The sequence below is a fragment of the Pogona vitticeps genome, chromosome 4, assembly GCF_051106095.1.
Source record: "Pogona vitticeps strain Pit_001003342236 chromosome 4, PviZW2.1, whole genome shotgun sequence".
NCBI lineage: Eukaryota > Metazoa > Chordata > Lepidosauria > Squamata > Agamidae > Pogona > Pogona vitticeps.
In genome coordinates this window covers 187,522,226-187,534,761 of record NC_135786.1, presented here as the reverse complement: position 1 = coordinate 187,534,761, position 12,536 = coordinate 187,522,226, and the positions used below count along the sequence as shown (strand labels likewise).

Genomic DNA, 12,536 nt, shown 5'->3' with positions numbered 1-12,536 from the left:
TACAGAAGCTTCTCTGCTTCAGCAACTTAATAATTTGGCTTATTCTCATGTCCACAAGTATGAAAGATACTGATCTAATTAAACCTTTGAACTGACTCCACTGCAAGGCCCTTCTGGTCCTCCAATTTCATATATTTCATTCTGCATCTTATCAAGTGGACAAATCACAGGAACTCGACAAACAAGTCTTTAGCACCCTCTCCTGTTCAAATGTTCACTAAGCACTTAATACCACTTTAATTTACTTCATTGTTCTAAAAATAAGAATAGGCTTGAACCACAGTGTGTAACATGCCAGCCAGAGGCTGCTAATCGAAATCTGCATGGAGCAATTTAAATTTAATCTAGGATTAGGCAGGTAGCACTATCAAATATTAAGCAGCTATGTACTCATTTGACTTCATCATCTTGTATTGCATTTTAGAATCCTGCCAGTAAGCGAAATTAGGCACCTGCACAGAATTGAGATGAGCCTTAAACATCTTTGGACTAGCATTATCTAGATACATGGCAGATTGAGGAGGTCATTCACATGTATACTAGAACCCTGATTTTAATTCATGTAGCCACATTGTTAGTCTCAACACTGCAAATAGCATTTAAGACTGCAGATAGCATTTAAGATGACAATATTCCTTATGCACTCAATATTCTTCATTTCTGAGCTAAGGATGTCCAAATAAGACACATTTTACAGAATTTGCTCACCAGCAGTATGTGAGCCTGCCCCATAATCACTGCATTTGCTTCATATGCAAGGTACTAACTGTCATCCTTCTCAGCCTCCAATAGGAGTGGTAAAAGAATTAAAAATTGCAAATTATAGCATTTTCTAACAAAACTTTCTTCACACCCACAAAACACAGCTAAATTCAATAACAGAAGATAGCACAGCTTCTTGAATTAGAACTGATAGAGGAGGTGAGAATTGCACTGTGGTCTTTCTGTGCACTTCCATGTGCAAAGACCTATTAATTGCTGGAGTGCTGAATCATCTGCTACAACCTGGTTGCAGCACTACAAACAGATGTTTCCCCAACTAAAACAGCACTTTCTTTGGAGGATTCTATCTCCTTGCCATAGTATTACTACCTGAGCTGACTGCAGGGCAAACACTATAGAAGGTGAGCCACTCTGACATTTTGTTACAAGTAGTTACCTTAGATTAGGCATCCTTTAGTAACGTGCTCTGTATGGAGGACTTGGAACAGCATCTAGTGTGGCTGAGAAGGCCAATTCGAGAGTGCCAATCCCTTCCACACTGAAGACAAATCCAATCTGTCCCCTGCCCAGCTCCCTAATTCGGCTGGTTTTGGGACTGCCTACTTGCCTCGGCCTGCTGGACAAAGATCTCTTCAAAATGGGGGAGGCCATGATGCACTGCCTGCTTCCGGGCTGAGTGCTCAGATGTCAAGGTTTCCCATCTGTTGAGGTCCATTCCTAAGGCCTTTAGATCCCACTTGCAGATATCGTTGTATCGCAGCTGTGGTCTCCCTCTGGGGTGATTTCCCTGCACTAATTCTCCATACAGGACATCTTTTGGAATCCAACCATCAGCCATTCTCACGACATGCCAGAACCAACACAGACACCATTGTTTCAGTAATGTATACATGCTAACAATTCCAGCTCATTCTAGGACTTTGTCCTGTCAGGTGATACCAAAAAATGTGTTGGAGACAATGCATATGGAACGTGTTCAGCTTCCTCTCCTGCCGTGTATAAAGGGTCCAGGACTCACTGCAGTACAGGAGTGTACTCAGGACACAGGCTCTATAGACCTGGATTTTGGTATATGCTGTCAACTTCTTATTAAGCCATACTATCTTTGAGTCTAGAGAACATGATAGCTGCTTTGCCAGTGCGTTTATCCAGCTCGACATCTAGGGAGAGAGTGTCAGAGATCATTGAGCCAAGGTACACAAAATCATGAACAGCATCCAATTCTTATGTATGATGGTAATAGAGCGAGGTGAGTCCACTCCCTGGCCTACGACTTGTGTTTTCTTCAGGCTGTTTGTTAGTCCAAAGTCTTGGCAGGTCTTGCTAAAATGATTCATGAGTTGTTGGAGGTCTTCAGCAGAGTGGGCAACAACAGCTGCATCATCGGCAAAGAGGAAGTCCTGCATGCATTTCAGCTGGACTTTGGTCTTTGCTCTCAGTCTAGAGAGATTAAACAGCTTTCCATCTGGTCTAGTCCGTAGATAGACCCCCTTCTTTTGCAGTTCCAAAGGCGTGCTTCAGCATGACAGCAAAAAAGATCCCAAACAGGGTCAGTGCAAGGACACAGCCCTGTTTCACTCCACTTCAGATGTCAAAGGGATCTGATGTTGAGCCATCAAAAACTACAGTACCCTTCATTTCCTCATGAAAGGACCCAATGGCGTTAAGGAGTCAAGGTGGACATCCAATCTTGGGAAGTATTTTAAAAAAACCGTCCCTGCTAACCAAATCAAACGCCTTTGTGAGATCTATGAAGGCCACAAAGAGTGGCTGTTGTTGTTCCCTACATTTCTCCTGCAGCTGTCGGAAGGAGAATACCATGTCAGTGGTGGATCTATTAGCTTAAAATCCAAACTGTGATTCTGGATAGACTGTCTTCAAGCACCTGGAGCCTCTTCAGCACAACACGTGCAAGCGGCTTCCCTACAACGCTGAAAAGAGAGATGGGACGGTAGTTATTGCAGTCACCTATCTCCTTTGTTCTTATACAATGTGACGATGTTTGCATCCTTCATGTCCTGTGGTACTCCACCTTGCCTTCAGCAAAGACAAAAGATTTCATACAGCTCGGTGATGATGATCTCTTTACAGAACTTCAGCAGGGATGTTATCCTTCCCAGGTGTCTTGCCGGAGGTGAGGGAATCCAAGGCCACTTTTATTTCTGCTGTCCAAGTCTTCACTGTCCAAGTCTTCCAAGACAGGCAGGCGCTCGATGTTATTTAGTGCCTGTTTGGTTACTACATTCTCTCTGGAATATAGCTTAGAGTAGTGCTGCACCCAGTGTTCCATCTGCTGTGCTCGGTCCTGTATGATCACACCTGCAGCAGACTTCAAAGGAGCAGATTTCTTCTGTACTGGACATAAGACCTGCTTGATACTGTCATACATTCCCTTGATGTTACCTGTGTCCACTACTATCTGTTTCTGAGAGCAGAGCTGAAGCCAATAATCATTAGAACATCTGGTAGCCTGTTGGACTTTGCTACGTGCAGCTCGAAGAGCCTGCAAGTTGCACTCACTAGGACAGGCTTGTATACTGCTAGAGCTCTCATCCTCAATGGCTGGCATCAACTCCTCTGAATGGGCTTCGAACCAGTTTGGTGTCTTTTTGGTCTTCTTGCCAAAGGTGGACAGGGTGGTATTATATACGGTGTTCTTGAAATGTTTCCATCGTTCAGGTGTATTTGCATCAGTCGGGCCTCGAAGGGTTTCCTGAAGTGCTTGAGCAAATCCCTCCACTTTTCTTTGATCACGAGTCTTGCTGATGTCAATACGTGGTCTTCCTTCCTTTTTCATGTGATGCAATCTCTTTGTTCGCAGTTTTACTCTACTACACACCAGGGAGTGATCAGTATCACAATCAGCACTCTGGTAACTGCGTGTGGTCATAATACTAGGAAGGCTAGAATGTCTAGTGAGGATCAAATCAAGCTGATGCCAATGCATCCTGGATGTCTCCAGGAAACTCTGTGTTGAAGCTTCATATTAAAGAATGTGTTGCTGACACACAGACCATAATAACAGCAAAACTCCAGCAAGCTTTGGCCATTTTCATTCATCTTTCCAATGCCAAAATGGCCTAGACAAGCGGGCCAAGAATTGTGATCAGCACCAACCCTAGCGTTAAAGTCTCTGAGAATGAACAGTAGTTCTCTCTTGGGGATTTTTTTGATAGTAGCTGCCAGATTGTTGTAAATTTGTCTTTGACTTCTGTTGTGGATGACAGTGTTGGTGCATATGCAGTAATGAGGATGACCAGTCCCACTGATGAGTGGAGCTTCAGAGACAGGATTCTTTCACTCCTCACAGTAGGTGGAACAATGGATCTCAGCAGAGTGGTTCTGACCTCAAAGCCAACACCATGTTCCCTGGTCTCATTCAATGGTTTTCCCTGCCAGAAGAATGAGAAGTTTTTTTTCTTTGACAGATCCCATGTCTGGCAATCTCATCTCTTGCAGGGCAACAATTTCCATCTGCAGTCTACTCAGCTCCATGTCGATGACAGCTATCTTGCACACGTCGTCTATTTCCTGCATGTCATCAGAAAAGCCAGGGGTCATTGTCCGTACATTCCAGGTGCCCAACTTTAGGGCAGAAGTTTTCTTATGATTGTTGCATGGTGCAGGGTTATCAATCTGCTTGTCCGCTTTCACCCTAAACCCCACACACCCCATGAGGTTAACAGATCATGGCGAGGTAGCACTGACTCTTGACAGCAGAGGACGTGTGGGCGCTTCGGGGTGGACAGGCAAGGCGGGGGCCACAAACTATCATCCAGCGGGCCGCAAATGGCCCCCGGGCTGCATGTTTACTGAGCTAAAGTAATCAGGAAACTACTCTTCTTCTCCAGCCATACTCGATAGCTGTGGGCAACTGTATTCATCCCATCAGCTAAGCAGAGCACAGTCAACAACTGTGTGAGTTGCAGTCCAATGACATTCAGCAGCTACAGCTTCTTACCACTACTTCAAGGCTATAACAATGCATTAAGTTCTGTGCTACATCAAATTCAATACGAATCCGCTAACAAGCTTTTCTTCCTGGCCATTGTCCAGAATTAACAGGGTCCAAAATTAAACTCCTTTTGCGTCCAACTAATACAGGAGGAAGACATGAACAGTTCAAGATCTGGTCTTTCTCTCACACTTTTCCTTTCTCCCTCCCTACTTTCTGTAATGTCATGCCTGAGGAAGGATGCTGCCTAAACATTTACACAAATGTGATTGGATTCTCTTTTTAAAAAAATCTTTTTCCTTTTCTTTTTATTTATTTATTTATTTTTAATTTTAATTTTTTCATTTTTTTAATAAACTGGGTCTAACAAAAATATCACCTTGATGTGTAGTTTGTGGATCAACCTTCTTTCCTGTGGTTACTAGCAGTTAGATCCACCTGTGCTTCATCTCAAAATCTGTTAACAAAATTTGTGCCTTCATTAAACACCATATAAAAAACAAGAAATTCTCTCTGGATCCCAAAATTACCTTGTTGGGCTAACTGAAGGCAGAATAGAATGTTTAGGTCCAGAATTTAAAATTTGATAGCACTAGCATGCATTTCTTAAAAGACATCAAAAAGAACAATAATCTCAGAACAGCTAGAGAAATCTAAAGTAAATGTTCAGAAGTTAACTGATTTTTTAAGTATTAGTGTTGAAATGGTTTATTGAAGGATGGCTTTTATTCATGTCTCTGAATTAATAATTCTGAACAGAAAACTTAAAAAGAGCATATGCAGAATCCTATTACAATTTTATATATGATAACACATTAGTTGCAGCAGTTAACTAGAATTGCCACAAATTAGCATGCTTCTCGTTGCATTCCAAGGGGACATCCAATCCGAAAAGGGGTATGCAACCAGCAAAGCAACCAGCATGTCATTAAACAACGGCTATTTGCCACTGCGATGTATGCAATTTCACTTACACACCCATAAATTGCCAACAGGATGAGGATTCTGTCCATTTCTTGTGTGGCATTTTTATATTCTATGTTTTTGTAGCTAACTGTAAATGCATTTTAATCAATATTGATAGTTATACCATTTATTGAAAGCATTTTATCCATATCACTTCATATGAAATAAATACTCCTGCATGTCAGGGATGTATTTAATACAGTCCAAAGAACTATACACACTTACACTCCTGTCTTTAAGACACATAGAAATCATCTGTTTTGATAGTTGCATATTTGATTTTTCAGCAAATTGGTTTAACCAATCTTGCAAATTGGTTTGATCATTTGGTTGCTTAGTAGCCAGACAGATTAATGAGAAAGAGGCATGTGTGTAAGAAGGAAGGAAGGAAGGAGTTCAATGTTATCAGCTAGCTAAATAAAAGCTAGCTTTTATTTGAGGAGCATAAAACCCAATCAAGCTGCAAAATGTTAATATCTGAAACAGCTGTCAGGGCAAATTCTTAGGCTTTTCCCCTTCATTAGCACTAGAACACTGAAACCAAGGAAGTGAGAATACACATCAGAAACCTTAAATATTTATTGAGGCATCTCAGCTGCTGTTTGCTCTCCCCTCCCTGTTTTTTTTTTTTAAAAAAAAAACAGGCTTCCCTATAGCTAAACAAATTTATGATTGTTTATTGTTTATTTATTTTTTATTTATTTTTTACCTGAAGGATGTTGTTCCGTTCTCTCTTATTTTCTTCCTCTGAACAGGAGATGCTTGAAGCGACAGAATTTTGTTTCCTGGCAGGGTAATTTGTTTCACAAGGGAGCCTAAAAAAGACGAACAATCCAAAGCAAAAAGCAAAATCCAAGATGACATTCACTGCATACTTGGATGAGAAATCTGAGAAGACTGGGTCCAGCTTTAAAATGAAAGCAGCATATTGGTGTCAAGGTCACACATTGAGTCTTCCGTTAAATTAACTGCATGAGTTATTTTACTAAAAATACAGACAACTGTGCTATTCTTAATAGTGACTGTTACATATGCAAGTCACCTCCAGGTGTGATTAATGACAAATTATATCTGTGTGTTTTACAATATGTATTTATAGAATATGTTACAATGTGCCCAACACATGCTTTCACCAACAGAAGCAGAAACAGAAAGATGCTCAAAATCCTGCAGGTACTGTCCACTGGCCCAATTCTATTACCAGCTGAGCTTTCGCACTAGCAGCACACAACAGCACAAACTGAACACAGGTTGAAATTCAGTAATATGGTATTTTTCCGTTTATAAGATGCCCCTGTTTATAAGGAACACCCACACACACACACTTTTCTAATCCAAAATTTAAGAAAACTTATATTTGAGTATTCAGCCTCTGGGCTCAGAACACGCGGACATTAGGAGTCCCTGTTGAATCTGAGCACTGCCTACAGGCAGGTGTTTCAATGGTTTGTATAGCATCATCTGACATCAGTTCCATAAGGCTCCTGACTGTAGGAAGCTAAGTCTCATGATTGAAGGAAGCCTGTTTACAGAGGCAAGGTATGTGCCATTTTGTGCTCTCCTCAGCTATCTCAGCTTACTTCCATGTAAAAGATGCCCCTCAATTTTAAATGTAATGATTTTAGGAAAAAGTAGTGTGTTACATGGAAAAATACAGTAAGCTGCAACCTGAGCAGGACAATTGAAGCAATGGAACTCATACACAAACATTGACTCACCAATTCCTCGCTGACTTGATGGGTCAAACCTAGTTGTGACTTATTATTAGATTCCAGCCCTTAAGTGCTATTCTGTTTCTAGAAAAGCCCTAATATTATTGCCATTCTTAATATGCCACCTTATCATTTCAAGCCTGAATACTACCCTATCAATAACCAAAACCCTCTTGTGTAATTAAACTGGTGGAAGAAAAATGGTGTAACTCAGTGGCAAATTGCTGCTGATTTATGAGTCCCTGCTTGGATTCCTGGTCTAGCAGCAAACCACCCAACTGGTGCACACTGAGGAATTCAGACACAGATTCATTAATTAACAGTAATTTGCAGCTATGAGTTACACCATTTCCCTTCCATCAGTGTAATTACACAAGAGGATTCTGTCCAGCATAATTGAAGATAGGGATTCAGTTCAGACAACCTGCTGAATTATTGAATAAGTTTATCTAATATATGTGCATTAATAAAGCATATTGTAAAATCAGTCGAACCATGGCCAAAAAATTCAGAGATTTATACAGTGATTTATATCAGTTACAATAGCAGCAAACATACAAAACAGTGTAAATTTAGAAATTTAAAATGTAGATCAAAATATCTGCCATGAACCCATGTGCTGAACCTAGCCCAAGAATCTAGATGTCCCTGCAGGACATTGGCTAGCCTGAATAAAAGCATTTAATGGCATTTCCCCACCTGATTTATCCACAGAAGGGCATGCTGACACCTGCTGAATTGAGGTCATTTTCCTTAAGATCTTTTCTGATGGCTTCTGGACTATCTGGATAGGGGAAAAGTACGCCAACATACAGAAAAGGTTGAGCATTACACATAGAACACAGACATAAGCAGAGAGCATGGCAGAAATATGAAGTTTTTTACCTGAATTCATCAAGTCTTGCAATTAAAGTCTGTACACATCATCAACATGGTGAACAACTTGAGAAACAGCCACATTCACACCATATAGTGTTCATAGGTACACTCATATTTTAACAGCATGCATACATTTGTATATATTAATGGTACCTCCTATGATATAAGCCAACCTATATCCTGAGGCATCTACAAAAACCTTCACTGAGGGTTCTCCCCACCAGCAGCAAATTCGAATTTCCTGCCCTTCCTCCCTGCCTTTGGAGCTTTCAAAAGGCTTCCTCCGACATCGGAGGAAGCCTTCTGAAACCTCTGAAGCCAAAAAGGCAGGGAGAAAGCGCAGGACGTTCGAACTCCCCGCGCTTTCTCCCTGCCTTTTTGGCTTCGGAAACAAGCCAGGTGGTTGGGGGAAAATCAGCTCCCTCCTTGCACCCGATGCTGAACTCGCGCTGGCTGAACTCAGCATCGGGTGCAAGGATGGAGCCGATTTCCCCCCGACCACCCGGCTTGCTTCTCATTTGGAAAAGCAAGCTGGGTGGCCGGGGGGGGGGGGGAATCGGCTCCCTCCTTGCACCCGATGCTGAGTTCAGCCGGCACGAACTCAGCATCGGGTGCAAGGAGGGAGCCACTTTTCCCCCGACCACCCGGCTTGTTTCCGAAGCCAAAAAGGCAGAGAGAAAGCGCGGGGAGTTCAAACTTCCCACCCTTTCTCCCTGCTTTTTTGGTTTCAGAGGTTTCAGAAAGCTTCCTCCGATGTTGGAGGAAGCCTTTTGAGAGCTCCGAAGCCACCCATCGCATTGGCGGGGGGGGGACCCCCAGGGAGGTCTCCCAAGGCTTGCATGCCACCATGAGAGACCTGCCTGGGGGTCCTCCCTGCTGCGATTGGAGCGCCGGGCGGCTAGAGCTGGCCGGGCGCCTGGCCGCTCACCCCCGGCTATGCGGAGGCAGCGGAGTGCCGGGAGGCTAGAGCCAGCCAGGCGCCTGGCCGCTCGCCCCCAGCCATGCGGAGGCAATGGAGCACCGGCAAGCTTTGGACTGGTAAGTCGTTTTTTTAAAAAAAAACTTTTCTATGTGGGTTTTGGAGGGTGGGTTTGGACTGGGGGGTTATGTTTTTTGTGTGTTTGTGTGTGTTTGTGTGTGTGTGTGTGTGTGTGTGTGTGTTTTGGCAGTCCCAACGTGGGACTTGCTCTTTTTATTTTTATTTTTGTATTATTATTATTTTTTGAAATGCTGGAATGGATTAATTCCGTTCCCATGCATTTCAATGAGAAATGGTAGGTCGACTTATGAACTTTCTGAGGTACGAACGTCGTTCCAGAACGAATTAAGTTCGTAAGTCGAGGGCCCACTGTAAGTGCTTTAGTTTACATATATCTTGGTCCATGGCAGCTTACATAGTTCCCACCAGGAATTTAGGGAATCTTAAGGAAAACATTTCATCAGCTGTTTTTAGGGCTCTTGTAGCATGTGGCAAGAATCTGATAGAAACTCTAAAGTCAGGACTTATTCATTATGGGCACTCCCAAGGATTCATTGCATGAGAACATCTGAAACAAGCTAGTTCAAATTTACCATTTTCAGGCTTGGATATATTTCAATATACTCTTGACCTGACAGCTGAAATCCATTTGAAAGAGGATGGGAAATATCAAAGGGCAGCTCAGAAGCACTTTGGCAGGAAATTCTGCAGCCAAGCTTCAGTATCAAATTCCTGGCTGCTTTAATGTCTAGCACTCAAGTATTCCCAAACCACTCCTACCCTAGCCCCCAATTTTTAAATGTACATTTCAGATGTCAGCTATGCAAAGTATTTGACAGGCACAAACACACAAAAACCACTTTAACCCCACACTCTTCAGCCTCACTGGAGAAGGACCTGATTGCACACTTCTAGCTGTCAAGGCTCTCAATCTCAACTATGTCGCAGAACCTTTGCTGGTTTAATAGAACAAGTTCCATAAACCACACACCAAAGCTTTGCAAGTCAACTTTACAAATCAAATACCTCTTACCAGCTGCTTTACTTTTACAGCCTGTGGAGTCTGGACAGACTGGGAAAGGACGGAAGTGGGATGAGCAACCCTGATCATGATTGGCTTCCCAGCAACTGAATTTCCTGAAGGGAGAGAAATGGTTGCCACCGTAGCAGAGGTTGTTGCAGAAGTTCTCAAGGCTGACTTCACAGTTTGAACAGCTGTTGCCATGACAGGCGAGGAGACTGACTTTATAGAACTAAGAGCAGCAAGTGCAGCTGAAGACATGACAGGAACAGTAACTGGTTTTACAATCTGAAGAGAAGCATTTCCTGTTGTCTGTGCTGTAGTAGTGGAGGAGGAGGTTGGCTGCACAACATTCACAGTATTTATTGTTGGTGCCAGCTGAGCAGAAGCAGCAGGACTGGTGTCTTGCAGGGATACTGTCCCTACAGGCAAGGCATGAGTTGTCTGAGTAAGCTGAAGAGAAGCAGATCCCCTTGCCACCAAAGATGTGCAGGAAATTGGGCATGATGTCTGTGAAGAGGTGGTCTCCGTTGGATTTATCCTAGGGACTGGTCTTACAGATTGAAAGGAGGTTGTAGTCACTGGAATACTGTCAGTGACTGTAGAAGCAGTTGATTGAGCAGTAATACTAGGAGAAGCTGCTGTTTGTGGCACAGATTGATGGAAACACTGCTGTATGAAAGTCTGTGGGTTGGGCATTAGTTGCCGTAAGGCCACCAGACTTTTCTAGGTAAAGAAGAAAACAGAAAATTTGAATCTTCCTTTCAAAGTCCATACTGAATGGACTTTCATGACAGAACAGAGATTTTGAATATCAAGGCTGCTGCTAACCTAAAAAGATCACTAACAACCCTGCCACATTATTAAATTATTAAAATTTGAGATTTAAGGAAATTTGCCAAAGTTCAGTTCTCTTTACCATTAACAAATCAGCACTGTACAAAAGGTGTTCAGCACACTGGGTAGAAATTCCTGATGCTAGTCACAGACAGCTACAAGACCAGTAACTTTACACTCAAGTTATATGAGTTTGCTTCCAAATTAGTAACAAGTTTCACAGCAACTCTAGTGAAAGAGTTCTAGTTTTACACATTTAGTAGGATGAAACTTTTCCACAAAAAGGACTGTGTAACTGATATTAGCTAGAGTACAGGAGAAACATACTTCGAAATGCTAAAAAATAATGTTTTTAGTTGCCAACAAGTTGTGCTGAAGTTTCTTTCTATAAATTTCTTCAAGACTGTTCTCTTTAAATCTCCCTTATCCTGCCATTCCTTAATATATAACAGGCTGAAACGTGTCAAGCATTCTACGAACAAACATGATTTTACATCATTTTGAGATGTAGTTTTTCTGTACATGTGTCCTACTTGAATATTTTCCAGTGTTAATTTCTTCAACTGGTAATTATCCTACTCAGGTATTTATTTACCTGAAAAGAGGCAGAGGTAAGGAATGCATACAAGCATCATCCAGGATTGGATAGAAAGCATAACACCTGAAAAAGCTCTAAACCCACTCATTAGCTTCAGCTACTACAAGGATTCAATTTCCCAATTCATGGACCATCTCTCTTCTCTATTCCTCACTCTCATGCTACACTGAAGCTAAATTACACTACATATTTTACAGCATAAATTGCTATAAACTAGACAACTAGAAATCGTGTCCTAAAGTACTGTTTCTACTGTACATTTGGGCCACTGAATGAATAGGATTTAAATTTAAAGGGGATAGAATTCTTCCAAATCCTGTGTAAATGTTCATGCACACCACCTGATTGGCTGGGACAGACATGGGAGCTCATTTATCAAGCTAGTATAACTGAGCGATACAGCTATAACACAGTATCTGAGGGGCAACGGCAGATAGCATTTCAGTGGCAAGGGGGATGATGTGCCATTTCCATACACAGGCTGCTTTGCTTTGATATTAAAATTGATCTGGTACTTCAAATTAGTCTCTTACTTTCTGATCAAGGCCATCATCACACTGAGACTCAACAGCTATGCACTGAATGTTCTGTGTCTGAACTATTTGGAAGAAATACCTTGAGGAAGGGAACAAGATATGGCTGCGGGGAAGACTTCAGCTCAATGTACAGCTCTTTGGTGAATTCCTCTGGTTCAATTTTTGCTTCCTAGGCAGAAAAATAAATTGTAGCACAAATGCAATGTGTAGTTCCTCCAGGTGAGACAGATCCTACTGATTTGCTGGCAGCCTAGTACTGACAGGCTTCACAGCTGTCTGTTTTAAGAATAAGGAAAGTGGCAACCATGGCAAAATAAGGAGGGCAACGTT

At 42.1% G+C, this 12,536-nt stretch overlaps 1 protein-coding gene across 6 annotated transcripts in view; it reads right to left on the bottom strand.

Annotated features, from left to right (window-relative positions):
- Positions 1-12,536, bottom strand: part of TAF4B (TATA-box binding protein associated factor 4b) — an 83,434-nt gene that overhangs the window by 56,669 nt on the left and 14,229 nt on the right. For all 6 annotated transcript variants that reach the window (XM_078392632.1, XM_072998875.2, XM_020785735.3 and 3 more), the window contains exons 6-9: positions 12,286-12,375; positions 10,248-10,961; positions 8,056-8,140; positions 6,354-6,459 (exon numbers count right to left, since the gene is read on the bottom strand). In XM_078392632.1, coding sequence (XP_078248758.1) covers positions 6,354-6,459; positions 8,056-8,140; positions 10,248-10,961; positions 12,286-12,375 — 995 coding nt within the window. The remainder of the gene's footprint in view (positions 1-6,353; positions 6,460-8,055; positions 8,141-10,247; positions 10,962-12,285; positions 12,376-12,536) is intronic.